This window comes from Glycine max, chromosome 10, assembly GCF_000004515.6.
Source record: "Glycine max cultivar Williams 82 chromosome 10, Glycine_max_v4.0, whole genome shotgun sequence".
Taxonomy (NCBI): Eukaryota; Viridiplantae; Streptophyta; class Magnoliopsida; order Fabales; family Fabaceae; genus Glycine; species Glycine max.
Window position 1 is genome coordinate 45,954,383 of NC_038246.2, and position 17,081 is coordinate 45,971,463.

The 17,081-nt window shown below is 33.9% G+C and overlaps 3 protein-coding genes across 5 annotated transcripts; 1 reads left to right on the forward strand and 2 right to left on the reverse strand.

Moving 5' to 3' along the window:
• Window positions 1–1,061: 1,061 nt before the first annotated feature.
• On the forward strand, window positions 1,062–3,689 carry LOC100788059 (receptor-like protein EIX2). The gene has a single exon (XM_003535536.3). It carries the CDS (start codon window positions 1,062–1,064, stop codon window positions 3,687–3,689), a length of 2,628 nt encoding a protein of 875 aa, XP_003535584.3.
• A 3,305-nt stretch (window positions 3,690–6,994) lies between these two features.
• Window positions 6,995–13,145, reverse strand: LOC100788591 (WD repeat-containing protein 91). Of its 3 annotated transcripts, XM_006589450.4 has the most exons (15): window positions 12,273–13,140; window positions 12,051–12,173; window positions 11,801–11,942; window positions 11,471–11,724; window positions 10,881–10,939; window positions 10,669–10,763; window positions 10,229–10,331; window positions 10,031–10,125; window positions 9,500–9,562; window positions 9,142–9,217; window positions 8,958–9,066; window positions 8,369–8,481; window positions 8,232–8,290; window positions 7,471–7,582; window positions 6,995–7,300 (listed from the first exon to the last, which is right to left on the reverse strand). In XM_006589450.4, exons 1-15 carry the CDS (start codon window positions 12,664–12,666, stop codon window positions 7,166–7,168), a joined length of 1,932 nt encoding a protein of 643 aa, XP_006589513.1. In that variant the 5' UTR covers window positions 12,667–13,140; the 3' UTR covers window positions 6,995–7,165. The 3 variants fall into 3 exon arrangements, with proteins under 3 accessions (XP_006589513.1, XP_040861840.1, XP_006589514.1); XM_041005906.1 differs by lacking the exon at window positions 6,995–7,300 and having other exon boundaries at window positions 7,307–7,582; window positions 12,273–13,145; XM_006589451.4 differs by lacking the exons at window positions 6,995–7,300; window positions 7,471–7,582; window positions 8,232–8,290 and having other exon boundaries at window positions 8,364–8,481; window positions 8,958–9,062; window positions 12,273–13,145.
• A 426-nt stretch (window positions 13,146–13,571) lies between these two features.
• Window positions 13,572–16,443, reverse strand: LOC102665288 (receptor-like protein EIX2). Its single transcript, XM_026124259.2, is given in 3 exon segments — window positions 13,572–15,337; window positions 15,569–15,700; window positions 16,128–16,443. Coding segments are annotated over 3 exon segments (2,214 nt in total).
• Window positions 16,444–17,081: the final 638 nt, after the last annotated feature.

Consider the following 17,081-nt stretch of genomic DNA (forward strand, 5'->3'; position numbering starts at 1 on the left):
TTCATAATTTTACAGGACCATTTTGGGAAAGTTCTAATGTTCTATCGTGACTCCTGTAGGTATATTAATGAAATAGGTGGATCACAATTCGGAATTTGAAATACAGATGCACCAGGGGATATTCAGGAAATTTCCCATATTTTTCAACCCAATAAATAAAAAAAACTTTACTAAATTAATCTTTGTTTTTTTTAATCAGTCCCCAAGTATTAAGTTAATGATTCTACTACGTAAATAATTAATGTATTGATATTAAAATTAAATTATTTGAATATTATTCAAGTTTAATATTTAAAGAAAAGAACTCAGGAAATACTTTACTTACCTTTTCTTTGAATTTCAAATTAGTCAAAATCTTTTCTTTTTCCTGAGAATGATTAAGACAAAAAAAATGTATTTTTTGTCTTTTGATGATAGAGCAGTTTCTATGTCACAAATCTTGATCTCAAAATAATCAAGTTTTCATTAAGCAATGACTTTACAAAATTACATTTATGATTTTTTTTGGTTTTTATGTAAACTGACAATAAAATATAAAACAAAATAGACTAAAGTTGAACGACTTTTTGTAAAGAAGATTAGGAATAGACTAAAGATGGTCCTTGTACTTTCACATTCGAGAAAATTTTAACTTAAATTAAAAAATATAAGTTGATTGTCAGTTTTAAAGAGCTCCTTTTAAATTAAAATTGTTTGATAATTTAAAAAAGTAATTTTATTTAGAACTAATTACCTCTTTGGCAATGATGGAGAGAATCAATTTTATCACACGGTGAACCTCAATTAAAAATATGAAGAATAAAATTGCACAAACAGGGATCAAAATTATATCTGAGTTTTTTACGAACACCATTTTTTTATTCTAGTAACTGATTCAAACTTTCAAGCGCACTGCATGTGCCTTTGTCCTTTGAATTATTCCACGAAGATACAGATTTTCCACAAGGTCCACTCGAGTCAATGGAAGACTGACTTCAAAACAGGATTTAATTAATCACAATTATAAGTTTTTGATATGTATTATTTTCCACAAAGTCTGTGCATTCACGTTAAACTTTGTCATGTGTAGCAGTTTGAAGATTCATTGCAACGAGAAGGACATGAACACACTCCTACGCTTCAAAAAAGGAGTCAGAGATCCTTCAGGCATGCTCTCCTCATGGCTCCCAAAATTAGATTGTTGTCGATGGACAGGAGTCAAGTGTGATAATATCACTGGCAGAGTTACACAGCTTAATCTCCCATGTCACACAACTCAACCTGAAGTTGTTGCTTATCAAGAGAAAGACGACAAATCACACTGCCTAACAGGTGAATTCAGCCTTACCTTGCTGGAACTAGAATTTTTGAGCTACTTGGATTTCAGCAACAATGACTTCAAGTCTATCCAATACAGTTCAATGGGTAACCACAAATGTGATGACTTGTCAAGAGGTAACCTTCCCCATCTGTGTGGAAACTCCACCAACCTCCATTATCTTGATTTGTCACATAATTATGATCTGCTTGTCTATAATCTCCATTGGGTTTCCCGTCTTTCCTCATTGAAATATCTTAACCTTGGAGGTGTTCGCCTTCCCAAGGAAATTGATTGGCTTCAATCAGTCACCATGCTCCCTTCTCTTTTAGAGTTGACCTTGGAGAATTGTCAACTTGAAAACATCTATCCATTTCTTCAGTATGCTAATTTTACTTCACTTCAAGTTTTAAATCTAGCTGGCAATGATTTTGTATCTGAGTTGCCTAGTTGGTTATTCAATCTTAGTTGTGACATCTCTCATATCGACCTTAGCCAAAATCGCATAAATAGCCAACTCCCTGAAAGATTTCCAAATTTTAGAAGTATTCAAACCTTGTTTTTATCTGATAATTATCTCAAAGGACCTATTCCAAATTGGCTTGGACAACTTGAAGAACTAAAAGAACTTGATCTTTCTCATAATTCTTTTTCTGGTCCAATCCCAGAAGGCTTGGGAAATCTATCATCCTTGATTAATTTGATACTTGAGTCAAATGAGTTGAAGGGAAATCTTCCAGACAATCTCGGGCATCTCTTCAACTTGGAAACACTTGCAGTTTCAAAAAATTCCTTGACTGGAATTGTGTCTGAAAGAAATTTACGTTCATTAACAAATTTGAAGAGCTTTTCCATGGGTTCACCTTCTCTGGTCTATGATTTTGATCCTGAATGGGTCCCTCCTTTTCAACTTGTAAGTATTTCATTGGGCTATGTGAGAGACAAACTTCCGGCATGGCTATTCACACAGAGTTCTCTAAAATATCTAATCATTGAAGATTCAACTGCTTCATTTGAACCTCTTGACAAGTTTTGGAACTTTGCTACTCAACTTAAATTTTTCAATCTGGTAAACAACACTATCAACGGGGACATATCAAATGTGTTGCTGAGTTCGGAACATGTTTGGTTAGCTTCCAATAATTTAAGAGGTGGGATGCCTCGTATATCACCAGATGTGGTTGCTTTAACTTTATATAATAATTCATTGTCTGGATCCATTTCTCCTCTCTTGTGTGACAGCATGAAAAATAAAAGCAATTTAGTGCATCTGGACATGGGTTATAACCATTTAACGGGAGAACTCACAGATTGTTGGAATGATTGGAAATCGTTGGTTCATATTGATTTAGGTTACAACAACCTAACAGGCAAGATTCCTCACTCAATGGGCTCCTTGTCTAATCTTCGTTTTCTGTATCTGGAAAGCAACAAGTTCTTTGGAGAGGTACCTTTTTCACTAAATAACTGCAAGAATCTTTGGATACTTGATCTTGGTCACAATAATCTTTCTGGAGTTATACCAAACTGGTTGGGTCAGAGTGTGAGAGGTCTTAAATTGAGATCCAATCAATTCAGTGGCAACATTCCCACACAGCTATGCCAACTTGGTTCCTTAATGGTGATGGATTTTGCAAGCAATAGATTATCAGGACCAATACCTAATTGCTTACATAACTTCACAGCCATGCTTTTTAGTAATGCTTCAACTTATAAAGTTGGCTTTACTGTTCAATCACCAGATTTCTCGGTAAGCATTGCATGTGGTATAAGGATGTTTATAAAAGGCAAAGAATTAAATCGTGTTTATTTGATGAATGACATTGATCTCTCGAATAACAACTTGTCTGGAAGTGTGCCTTTGGAGATTTATATGCTGACTGGATTACAATCCTTGAATTTGTCCCATAATCAATTAATGGGAACAATACCACAAGAGATAGGCAACTTGAAACAATTGGAGGCCATTGATCTCTCAAGAAATCAATTCTCGGGAGAAATTCCTGTGTCCTTGTCTGCCTTGCATTACCTTTCAGTCTTGAATTTGTCGTTCAACAATTTAATGGGCAAAATCCCATCAGGGACCCAACTTGGTTCAACAGACCTTAGCTATATTGGCAATTCTGACCTCTGTGGACCTCCGCTTACAAAGATATGCCCACAAGATGAAAAATCTCACAATATTACAAAACCCGTGAGAGAAGAAGATGATGATGATGATAAATCTGAAGTATATTCCTGGTTCTACATGGGCATGGGAATTGGATTTGCTGTGGGATTTTGGGGAGTTTTTGGCACCATTTTGCTCAACAGGAGATGTAGACTTGTTTATTTTAGATTTCTGCACCGAGTGTGCGACTTTGTGATTCGAAAGATGATCTCCATCTACTGAAATCTAAGAAATTGCAAATGTGGTACGTAAACCATCAACTTTTATATTTAATATATATATATATATATATATATATATATATATATATATAATATCATTTAAAATATCAGTAAATATAAATAAATTTACAATATTAGATTTCGTGCATACAAATGTTTGGATTATTTGAAATTTATCCTCACATGTATACAAATTGAGCCTGAGATAGAAATTTGTGAGTTATATTCAAACTCAAAAATAAATAACTCGTTATTTATGCTTATATATATATATATATATATATATATATATATATATATATATATATATATATATATATATATATATATATATATATATATATATACTGATTCTGGGTATACGTACTGCAAGTCCTTGATGTCCATGCTTCGACAAGTTACTTCACACAGAGCTTATTGCAAGAGGCTGCGAGATTCATGTGGTGTTCAAGATATATAAATAAAAAATGTGACTATAAATCTAGGTTTTTATATGAAGCTACTTAGCCTATTGCAAACGTTTTAATTTGTTCCATGGTATTTGTGTTGTGTGAAGTAATGTTTCTTCCCAATATATTGTGTAAAATGAGATTAATGCCTTTATATTGTCAGTGTAAAAGTGCTTTAAAAAGTTTGAAATGTTTTTTCATAATATTGTGTAAAATATATTTGAACATGCTTTTAGAATATTAAAAAAAAGTTTAAATGGTTGTTCTCTATTTCTTTTTGCTTTTTATTTTTTCTTTCATTGGGTAACATGATTGTTTAGTAACAACTTTAAAATAAAATAGTCTTAAGAGGTTGATTGGGTAAAGTAAAATAGGATTTCACATTTGACATGTTGAAAAGTTGAACTCTCAATCGGTTGTTTAGGTGGAAAAAAATATAAATCTTTTATAGATACATTTTGAATTCACAAAGCCAATTCCTTGTCTTGAATTAGACATCATTTTCTTACCTAAAATGGTGTATTTAATTGGGATTTTAAAAGATTTTTTTCACATAAAAAAGTCTTGAAGATTTTTAAAAAAATTTAATTTGCCGGAATTTAATGACTTTTATAATTCTCTTAAAGACTAGAATTTTGTAATTTAAGTTTTAATAGATTTATAAATTAAGAATTCATAAAATTTAAACAGATTTTATAGATTTAAAAGATTTTAGAGGACTCTAAGGATTTTAAGATGACCAAATATTTATAAACTAAGAATCATGAATTCTGTCTTCATATTTGTAAATTAACAGAAAACAGTAATTCACATAAATTTATAATAAACATACATATGTAACCCTCCAAAAGTCAAACAAAAAAATGTTATACCCAAGCTATATAGCAAACACACACTTGTCCCCAATTTCGACTCCCTAATATATACCTGTATCCGTCTCGGAAACTCAACAAGTTAAAATTTGTTACTCCCGTACCCATCATATATTGGGTATTCCAGTCCCTGGTTCAAATTTATAAAAAAAAATTGAAATTTTGATTAAAAAAATTTATTATTACACATTTATTTTTAACTACTTGTATTTGCAGCGCATTTGTTTACAAAAATCATCAAGAAAAAAATCTTAAAATATGTAATAATTATAAAAAGAATTAACAAGTAACTAATAAAATTTTAATAATTTCATTATCGGCGCGAGTACAAGAATGGGTATGGGGTGGATAGTGACGTCCCTGTCCTCGATCCTGACCCCGATTAAAAAAGTCGGATAATCTCTGAATTTGAATCCGTATCCGATCAACTCGAATATTTTTTGTCAAAATCGGGATAAGTTTGGACAGATACCCATGGGTACTTATTTCATTGTCATGCCTAATTGATATATTTAGCCAAATGAAAAAAAATACTTCTTCCTGTATTGCATCAACATACAAGTTTGGTTAATTAGAAATAAAGGGATGGATTTTTTTTGGCATTAATAGCTATGAATTTGGCTTGGGTTAATATTGACATTGACACAAGTTTCTAACAATAATTATATATATTCACAGTTGAAATGAATTAGTGCTTATAGAAATTAAAAAAATATTATTGCCCATAAATAATAATCAGAAATTAAAAAAAAAAACTATTACCTTAACAATGTCACTGAAGATAATTATTATGTAAATTAGTGCTTATAGAATATTGGTTAAAAAAATGGGAAAATAATTATTATGTAAATTATAAGAGAGCATAAAAAAGTCTGGGATGAGAAAAAAATCTCACGAGATTGGATGAAATCGTTTCGTGGGTTTGATATTTATAGGAATAGCTAAAAAGTTACATTAAATCCATCAAAAATATAATTAATTGAAATTTTAATAATTTTAAATACTAAATGATTTTTTTAAGCGATAAAAAATCTCAATTGAACATTATCGTATTTCATTTCCCTCTAAAACGAATCCTAATGGTCTTAATTGAATACCACATAATTTTTTTTATCTTTTAAACATTTTGATTAAAGACCATAAGACTTTTTTACATAAAAAAATATTTTAAAATTTGTTAATATTCTGATTGAATACACCTTCTAAATTCTAGGTAGCAAAGAAAACTTTAACCTATAAAATTAATGTGAGACATTCATTATTCGGTTCAAAGTTGAAATTATTATTTAACCAAATATATGGTCATCAGCTTAAACTAAACCAACTAGATCAACTCCAAGTTGGTTCATATGACAAAAAGGAACTTTTTAAATATTCATTAATCCAAAAAATATATAAGCTATTTGGACAAATAGAATAAAAAAATTGAGAGTTCAAGTCATTTTGCGCGAGTATGGAATTTGTTAACTCGAGACCAAACCAATTGCTTTTAGATTGAAACCTTTCTTACCCAACTACCCGAATCAAACCATTTTTGAGTTGACTGGTTTGAGATTACGAGTCATGCAAATTCCTACTTTTTTATGTGCAAACAAATTCAATAATATGCTTCAATTTTTATTATTGTATTGTACATGGTATGTAAAACAGTAGATTAAAAATTATTTGGATTTTGTTTAAATGAAAAGATTAAATAAAAGAAAAAGTTAAAAAGTAGAATAAAATATAAGACATTAAAAATTTCATTTTAAAGAATCTTAAAAAATAAATCATTTAATGAGAAATTGCTTTTAATGATTGATTTATATTGTACTTATCTAAATTCGAAAGGAAAAAAAATGAGTATTAATAAAAATAATTTTCTGATAGACAACTAAGAACTAAATTTACGTATGAAATATGAGACCAAATTGACTAGTGACAGTCAATTTTATTAGATTGAAGTTTTTACTCAAAAACAAGTATAAATTAGACATCCAAGCCCATTGCATAAATACGTTTATCCTTCCTGCAGACTCAAAAACATACTGACAGTATAAGATCAGTTGGTAACTTTTATCTATCAATCAGTCAATCTAGAGAGAGTATACTACAACATAAAATCCAATGAAGTCTCAAGAAAAAATGATGAAAAACTCCCAAGATACAATGTGGTGCTATGATAAAGATGTTACTCGGACAGAGTTATCAGCTGATCCAGTCAAGAAAATGGGCAGGGTCGGATGCCAATCCACAGCAGTAATAGGAGCACCGTGCGGAAGTGTTCTCCATCCACTCAAATGACCATGAACCTGACACAAGACAACCAGACACAACAATTCCAGATAACTAACAAGATAACCGGAAATATTCAAAGCCAAAATTTACTGGGTGTAACAAGTCAAACCAATGTATGGATAATTATATAATTATAATCCCTTAAAGGCAATGGTCTAATCACAATTCACCACGAATCATCAACCTGGTATATGGGTGCTCTAAATGAACTGGATGTTACCAAGAGTCTCCTCCCATTTGCATCTAATGCCATCTCATGTCTGCAATATTTTGAATCATTGAAGGGGTAACAGAACCTATGGAAGGCAAAAAAAAGGTCATGCTGTGAATTATTTCTTCAAACAAGTATAAAACCAAGGATAGGAGGAACCGGGATAAAAATGCTTTAGAAAGCAAGCCAAAATACTCTAAATAAAATATTTACACTTATAATATTGGGACCCCACATCGACTAAAAAAAATATGGCCAATATAGTCATTATAAGACTCGGACAATCCTAACCTTCCAAGCCAATTTTATATTAGAGTTGTTAGACCCAAAGCCCAAATTGTAATTAGGATGTTATAATTCTGTATTAGGAAGTTATCTAGGATTAGGCATTTATATGTTGCATGATAGTTATATATAGGTTGTGTGACTAATTTGTAGAAGGCAATTAAGATGTTAGATTGGAATTTCTGGTATTTTGAAAGAGGAAATTCCTTGTTAGGGAGAAACCCTGTCTTTGTTGAAGTTTGTACTAAAATCTGGCCTAAAAAACCAGATTATTTCTATAATTTATTCATAAATAATGAAGTCTGTTTACTTCTTGAGTCTGATATGACAATCCTTTATTTCATGCATCAAATTTTCCTGCATTTGGCTAATAAAAACTATTTTGAGCCGCACAAAAGAAAAAAGAAACAGTGTACATCTAAGTGTAAGGTGTCAAACTAGAAATATACCTACTAGAGTCTCTCGACCACAGGATTTGACCTTGATTTTGCAAACTCCACTCAAAAATCTGACAACAAAGAATAAATTAATATAAGTGTACAACCCATTTCACAAGCTGGAATAACATTAAATTTATAATACTTGCCTTCCCATCAGAGCCCAGGCTAAAAATGCTAGTCTCATCTGGTCCAAACAGAATAGAACTGATGGAAGAATCATGTGCTGGCCAGCCAGTGATTTGTAGACCAGCAGACATGTCTTCGACTAGTTAAGGATGACATGATTGTCAAATCATGTGGCCACTGCTAGAACATTCTAAATACATTTATCTTTTAAAAAAATGCACCATTTTATTTCACTGAATAACCGACCCCAATAATCAGAGAATAACCAGGTCCAATAATAAGGAACCTCTAGAGTATAGAAAGCACAAGAAATCCCAGTAAATTGGCAACTCCAGCAAGGGAAGATATAACTTAATAAATGCAACCAATTGTTGAAATTGTGGGGATTTAAGTGTGATGGATATTATTGATAAATAATTAGAAACTAAAGAATTAAGAGAAATTAGAAAGAAATCAAATAACAATAGAAATATGGAAATATGACAATCAAATCAAATGTAATCGGAAATATGTTTAACAGCAACAAAATTACATTATATTTCACTTCACATATTAATCACTAAGTATATCAAACCAAGGAAACAATCAAATGAATAAAATTAAGGATACCAAACATGTGAATCATTCCATCAACGGCAGAAGCTGCCAAAATCTTTCCATTGTGATTAAAGCATAGAGAAGTAATTGCTGGTGGATCTTCTCCAAGAGGAAGGACTGTCTTTATGAAATCCAAAATTAAAAATAGCCATAAAACAATATAAACATAAAACATTTTATACAAAGAAGCACATACCATGGCTTTCCATGTCTTCATGTTCCACACAGTAAGTGAAGCAAAACCCAGGTTGTCAATATAGTTAGAACCAGCCCTATAAAGAAAGTAAGGTCCTCATATTCCTTGATAACATAATATTAACAAAAAATGAACAGTGAAGAACAGAAAGAATGTACATTGAAAGCATAATAAAAGGCAGGATACCCTGACTAATGATATTTAACCATAGTTCATCCTTATGTCCGAAATCAAAACAGCAAAACATACATATCATAGTAAGACTAACATTTTATTAAAAGTTACAACAGAGGATCAAATCAATAAATTAAATTACTAGTTCAACAAAGAATTCAATATTTAGAAATTTAACAAATACCCTCCAGATGCTGCTGCAGACACAAAAATAGGTTCCACAGGACTGCACTTTATGTCCAATACACTGTAAAACCACAAGTAGGATAGTTAAAAAGGCAATACACAGAAACCTGGAAAATATACAAGGTTTAAATATGTTTCTGCGAATATAGCCATTTTTGTTTTTAGTCCTTGCAATTATTTTATTTTTGATCCCTACAATATTCACCATCACTTGTTTTGGTCACTGCCATAACAGTAGAGACTAAAAACAAAAACCTTTATATTTTATTGGGACCTAAAAGTAGGGACTAAAAACAAAAACTGCTATCTTTGTAGGAACCATAAAAAAAAATTGTTATATTTTGCAGGGACATAAAACTAAAACAGATATATTTGCAAAGATGTAAAACATGTTAACAGCAAGTTCACGACAGGGACCAAAAACAACAAACATTGCAAGTTATAAAAAAATTATAGGGACTAAAAACAAAAACTACTATATTTGCAGGGACCTTCAACATATTTAGGCCAATATATAATTAGGAAATACCTTGGAAATGCTTCGGTTGTGTTGAGGTCACAGACAACTCTCTTTGCATCCACATTCCATGCCTTAATGCACCCATCGGATGTACCTATAAGAAGCTTTTTATCAAGAGGAACAACTTAATAATTTAATTTCATAATCTCATCTCATAATCATTACAACTGAATAAATTCAATCACCATGAGAAATCAATTCACATACCAAGCGGTCTGATTTACATTCCCAGTCAAGTGACAAAATTTCAGTGCCACAATATATGGTTGCATTTCTAGACACTGGAGTTGATGTATCATATGTCCATATCCTTCATTAAAACATGCAGAGCAAACAAAGGCAAAATTGCTTGAGAGATTTCATATAAAGGTTAAAAAGAAGCATTAATGATGCAAAACATATAAAGGGGAATTTGAAAAGAAAAATGTATTGGAGTGCATTAAGCTTTATTTCTTTTTTTTCTTTATTTAATTGTGTAAAATTGTATGTTAACTTGATGCTTGCTCTAAGTATATCTACACACAAGGGATCTAAATAGTGGCAAATGAGTACATGCTACAGCCAAGTAATTGAGACTAATAATTACATGAAAGCTATTCTATTTTGCCACTAAAGTGATACTTCACATCAACTCCCAAAAAGGATACCTGACAGTTCCATCCAGAGAAGCACTGGCAATATTGTTTCCAGATGCAGAGAAGCAACACCGACTGATTGGACCGGTGTGCCCCAAAAATGTCTCCTAGAAACCAGTAATTTATTATTCACACAAATTCCAATTAAACTTATACACTCTGGTAAGGAAAATGAAAATGCAGAAGGGAGGAGGGGCATAAAAAGGCTACATAGGCAATGTTACCTGGTACTCTACTTTCACCTCAGCAAAATCTTCTTCCCCAAAAACTTCCCCATTGTTGTCTGCCACAAAATTGATTGTTAATTATTTATTTCCAAAATACAATCGAAGATTACTGAAACATTTACATAGTGTTTGTTTGGGGGCAAATAGAGGGGAAAGGAGGGGAGGGGAAGAATTTTTACATACTTTTGTTGTTTGGTTCAATTTTTAAGAGGGGAGGGGACGAGAATGGAGAGGAGCAAAAGTAATGACTCAAATATCCTTAAGTAATTTTGTGATTATCTTTAGGATGCATACGAGAGTCATATTGCCAGAGAATATCATTTATTTCTCAGAACTTCAGACATCTGACATTATTTGCTCCTAACTTCTCCCTGCACTTCAATGACTAGTTAACTAGTTATCTTTTTAGAACAATAATTTATCATTTTGAAAATGTCCACATACGAATTTGAACAAGTCTATCCATGCAAAACAGCCATCAACTTGCTTAAAATACAATGACCAGACAATTAATTAACATCACTTGACAAGGAGGGTGAGCAGCATTGAAGTATATCTCTGTCTGCCTCTAATGGAACTGTCATGACCTTTTAGAGTGGCATTGTCAGCTCTGCCATTTCTCATACGGTCATTCGATAGAAAAGTAGTAGAATCATTGCCAGATGTGGAGCCAATCAACTCCGAACGAATATTCCCCAGTCCACCCGCAACTGAATCTTGGCTAATCTCTGTTTGACCTACTTGTGGAATGCCAGTTGGAAAAAGCTCTGAAGAATCTTTCGACACACGAGCAGTTTCTTCACGCAAATTGCTCGATGAACCAGTACTCCCCCCTTCCATACTTCAATCCAAATTAATCAGAACACCAAGCATGTCCAAAAGATGCTAAACCACTGAATAAACCAACACGTGCTTACCTTCTAAATTGGCGTAACTGTGCCTCTTTCTCATCAAGCAAAGCTTGAAGTTGTGACAACTTAAGATTTAAATGTACGATATCTCGTTTGAGTAGGTTAGTAGCATTCATCTCTGAACTGACCTTCAGTAGCGCAGGCAGACGTGATACAACAATATTAAGGCTAAACGAAACAAGTTGCGAAAGAAATCACCAACATTTTTTGAATTACTCAAAAAACAATATATGGAATCAAACACAGTGAAGGATATGAGTCGCATTGAAGACCTCGCTGAAGAAGTTTCTAGAAGAAAGATGCAAAGCCTGATACCACTCCTTGGAGAAAAAAACTCGAAACTCGGGATCCAAGTGCGGGTTTTTCTTATAAGGAATCGCTGCAACACAACAGAAAAACAAAATCTCAATATCTCATCATTTCACCGTTAAGAAACAAAAAAAAAAAAAAAACCGACGATAAGAGAAGCAAAACGCACCGAACCAGTGAGTCCAATCTTGCGAGCTCTGCAGCAATTCGGCACCGTAGAGCGCGAAGAAGTCGACGACTTTGTCATTGCGGTTGCACTGGACGGCGTGGACGACGTAGAAGCGCAGAAGAGAAGTCTCCAACTTAGAGAGCGTGGAGAGGAGCGGCGAGTCGGAGGAGGAAGAGAGGTAGTGCTTGAAGAAACCGAGGAGCGCGAGGAGGCTATCGGCGTGGAACTTGGGGACGTAGAGGGAGAAGATTAGGTCGAGGATCTTGTCGACTTCGAATCCCTTTCCGATGTCGGTGCGCAATTCGGCATCGTAGGATTCGAGGGTGTTGGTGAAGCCACGGAACACCAGGAACTCCCTCACTAGCTCCTCCGCGTGCTGCATCTTCTTCTCCATCGTGCGATACACGGCGTCGTATCGGGATTGATGCTAAATTGCGCCGGTGGGGGTTTGTGTTTGGTTTGAAGAGTGGTTAGTTAGCACCCAACTCATGCATCCACCTGCCTCGTCTCCCTTCTTCTTCGATGGTGACTGTGATTCTGAAGCTATCTGGAATTTACATACGGTGTCGACTGTCGACGACGGAGGCTGAACCGGTTCACTGTTCCCGTTAAAAATTAAATACTCTTTTTTCTTGCTAATAATTTAAAAAATTATCTAATTTTCTTTACTAAAAATTTAAGGGTACACCCTATTATTTTTTAACATTTTATTAGCATCTTCATATTATATCATATGTGCATAAAATATATATTTTTCTTCCAACGATTTATTTTATATTCGAATCAAATAAAAAAATCACTTAGTTAAGAGATATCTTGAATAGCACTTATGTAACTGTTGTTGGTTCTTGATATCTTGAATAGCACACTTGAACCTTGTGGCCTCTTACAAAACCATCCGAACCAAGTAACTTGTAGAAGCATGGACATCCAGGATTTGACGTGCCCACGTAGCGTCTGTTGAAAGGGTAAAGAAACGAGTTATTTATTCTAAAAATAAAGTTTGAATATTATTTTAGATTAAGATTCAGATATTACTATCTAAATTTTTATTTGTATACATGTAAGAGTAAATTGTAAATAATTCAGGGGTTCGTATATACACATAACTTACTGGCAAAAAAAACTATTTATATTATAATATATTAAAATGAAGTAATTTCATAAAGTGTCAAATATTATCTAACTATCTGATTGATATTCACGTAACACAATTTAACTCTCGTTAAAAAAATGATCCTTTACGTACCAGAATCCCAATTTGTTTAATAGATGGAGTTCATCTTCTAAACCACGATGTCATATATGGGGTAGAAACCTAAAATATGCATGCATGCGTCTTCTGTTGAACTAAGTGGTGCCCAAAACTCCCCAAAATCCAACGGCAAATCCAATTCCCAGCCCCATGTAGAACCACGAATATACTTCGGATTTTTCATCATCATCTTCTTCTTCCCTCGGTTTTGTGTCGTGGGATTCGTCATCTTGTGGGCATATCTTTGTAAGTGGAGCTCCACAAAGGTCAGGATTGCCGATATAGCTAAGGTTTGTAGAACCAAGTTGGGTCCCTGTTGGGATTTTGCCCACAAAATTGTTAAATGACAGATTCAAGACAGCAAGATAATGCAAGGCAGACATGGACTCTGGAATTTCGCCTGATAAATTATTTCTTGAGAGATCAATAGCCTCCAATTGTTTCAAGTTGTCAATCTCTTCTAATATGGTTCCCATTAATTGATTATGGGACAAATTCAAGGATTGTAATCCAGTTAGCATATACATCTCTAAAGGCACACTTCCAGACAAGTTGTTACTTGACAGATCAATCACATTCATCAAATCAACGTATGCTAACTCGTTGCCTTTTATAAGCATCCAAATATTACAATAAATGTGTACTGGTATACCTGTTAAGTTAACGGTAAAGACGACTCTACGCGTTGAAGCATAACTAGAAATCATGGCTGTGATGTTTTGTAAGCAATTGGGGATGGACCCTGATAATCTATTACTTGCAAAATCCATCACCATTATGGAATTTATTTGGCATAGCTCTGTTGGAATGTTGCCACTGAATTGATTGGATCTTAACAGAAGACCTTTAACACTCTGTCCCAACCAGCTTGGTATAACTCCAGAGAGATTATTGTGACCAAGATCGAGTATTCTAAGATTCTTGCAGTTTTTTAGTGAAAAAGGTACCTCTCCGAAGAATTTATTACTTCCCAGATACAAAAAACGAAGGTTTGACAAGGACCCCATTGAGTGAGGAATCTTACCTGTTAGGTTGTTGGATTGTAAACCAATAAGAACCAAAGACTTCCAATTATTCCAGCAACTTGTAATTTCTCCAGATAAATGATTATGACCTAAGCTCAAGTGCACTAAATTGCTTTTATCTGTCATATTGTCACACAAGAGAGGAGAAATGGATCCAAACAATGAGTTATTGCCTAAGTTTAAAACAGTCACTTGTGGTGATATACCAGGCATGCCACCACTTAAATTATTGGAAGCTAACCAAACAAATTTTGAGCTTAGCAACACATTTGACATGTCCCCGTGGATTGTGTTGTTTGTCAAATCGATATATTCAAGTTGAGTAGCAAAGTTCCAAAACTTGTCAAGAGGTTCAAATGAAGCAGTTGAGTGTAGAATGGATAGATATTTTAGAGAAGTCTGTGTGAATAGCCATGCAGGAAGTTGGTCTCTCACATAGCCCAATCCAATGCGTAGAAGTTGAAACGAAGGGACCCATCCAGGGTCAAAATTAAAGATCAGGTCAGGCGAACCAATGTACAAGCGCTGTAATTTTGGAAAAGAAAGTAAATTTCTTTCAGACACAATTCCTGTCAAGGAATTTCCTCCGACTCGAAGTGTCTCCGAGTTGAAGAGTTGCCCAAGAGTGTCGGGAAGATTTCCATTCAACTCATTTAAGTCAAGTATCAATTCAATCAAGGATGATAGATTTCCCAAACTTGCAGGGATTGGACCAGAAAAAAAATTATCAGAAAGAACAAGTTCTTGTAGTTGTTCAAGTTGTCCTAACCAATTTGGAATGGATCCTTTGAGATAATTATGAGATAAAATCAAGGACTTAACACTTCTAAGATTTGGCAATGTTTTAGGTAGTTGGCTATGTATCTCATTTTGACTAAGGTCAATATAAGAGATGTCACAACTAAGATTGAATAACCAACTAGGCAACTGATAGCAATTCAGCAACAGAACACCACACAGGCCACATTGCAGAAGCTACTAACAGGCCAAGAAGAGTGAGTAAGAAGCCCACCTACTTGCAGGACTTCGTTTGAGTTCCAATTGCGCGAAGGCTCCAAGTGCTTGTAGAATCTTCCTGAGTTTGTTACAGCATTCCACTAGTTTGCTGGTAGTGATAATTCTGTTACAGCAATTTGAATTTCTGTTAGCTATAGTAGTATAAATATGCAAAAGAAGTGGAATGAATAATCAGATCAGAACAATTATCTCAATTAGTTTTCCTTAGTTTCTTAGCAGTAGTATAGAGTAGAATAGCTGTTCGTAACAGCAACTCAGATGCAAAATCATTGTCAGCCAGATTTAGAACTTGAAGTGAGGTAAAATTAGCATACTGAAGAAATGGATAGATGTTTTCAAGTTGACAACTCTCCAAGTGCAACTCTAAAAGTGAAGGGAGCATGGTCACTGATTGAAGCCAATCAATTTCCTTGGGAATATGAACACCACTAAGGTTAAGATATTACAATGAGGAAATACGTGAAAGCCAATGGAGATTATCGACAAGACGATTATAATTATATGATAAGTCAAGATAATGGAGGTTGGTGGAGTTTCCACACAGATGGGGAGGGTTACCTCTTGACAAGTAGCTCAAAAATTCAAGTTCCAGCAAATTAAGGCTGAATTCACCTGTTAGGCAGTTTGATTTGTCATCCTTCTCTCCATAATCAACAACTTTAGGATGGTTTATATGACAAGGGAGGTTAAGCTGTGTAACTCTACCTGTGATATTGTCACACTTAACTCCTGTCCAGTGACAACAATCTAGCTCAGGGAAACATGAAGAGAGCAAGCCTGAGGGATCAGTGACTCCTTGTTTGAAGTGTAGGAGTGTGTTCGTGTCCTTCTCATTGCACTGAGCCTTCAAACTGCATATAACAGAGTTGAACATGATTAGACATAGTGAACAAATCAAGAAGAATTTAACATTGGAGGCAGAGGCATCCATGATCATGTGAGAAGATGTGTTGGTGATGGGAAGGCATACAATCCACTGTAAGTATTTATAAGGTTGAAGTGAGTCTTCCATAAATGTGGACATTGCGGAAATTATATAATTAATTCCAATGGTCTTCGTGGGTTTTAATGAATAAACTCTTGGAGCTAGTCCTCAAGATTGCAGGGAATGAATATTTTAGTTCTTAAAATTTAAGAAACACTCTTTTAATTCTCGGCTCTATAAGATTAAGATTAATTTTATTGAAGTTTTGCTTTATTGGATAGCTGAGTGGACGAACCATCCAACGTTTCCACTATATTATCTCTGAGAGTCAATTTTTTTACCCCCACCCCACTCCTCACTTCAGGTGCTTTCGGAACTCCTGTTATACATGTACACATCTCATATGCTCTAAGTGACAGTGAACACATCTCAGCCACATTGAAGTTTCTTGTTGTTGGTCCTGTAAAAGTATGAATTTATGTAATTAAAATAACTAAGTGCTATGTTAGTGATCAAATTATCTTTCCACATTGTGTTGCACCTTGATGCTTTTAAGGGATTTTTATCAGCTTAACTTTTTCAGTAGC

Excerpts from the sequence above, each read along its gene's own strand:
- LOC100788591 (XM_006589450.4), bottom strand. The coding sequence starts at position 12,666 with ATGGAGAAGAAGATGCAGCACGCGGAGGAGCTAGTGAGGGAGTTCCTG. Across the intron at positions 9,563-10,030 it reads ACAACCGAAGCATTTCCAAG|TGTATTGGACATAAAGTGCA; the intron begins GTATTTCCTAAT and ends GTGGTTTTACAG. Across the intron at positions 9,218-9,499 it reads TCTGCAGCAGCATCTGGAGG|GGCTGGTTCTAACTATATTG; the intron begins GTATTTGTTAAA and ends CTTTCTTTATAG.
- LOC100788059 (XM_003535536.3), top strand. The coding sequence starts at position 1,062 with ATGTGTAGCAGTTTGAAGATTCATTGCAACGAGAAGGACATGAACACA.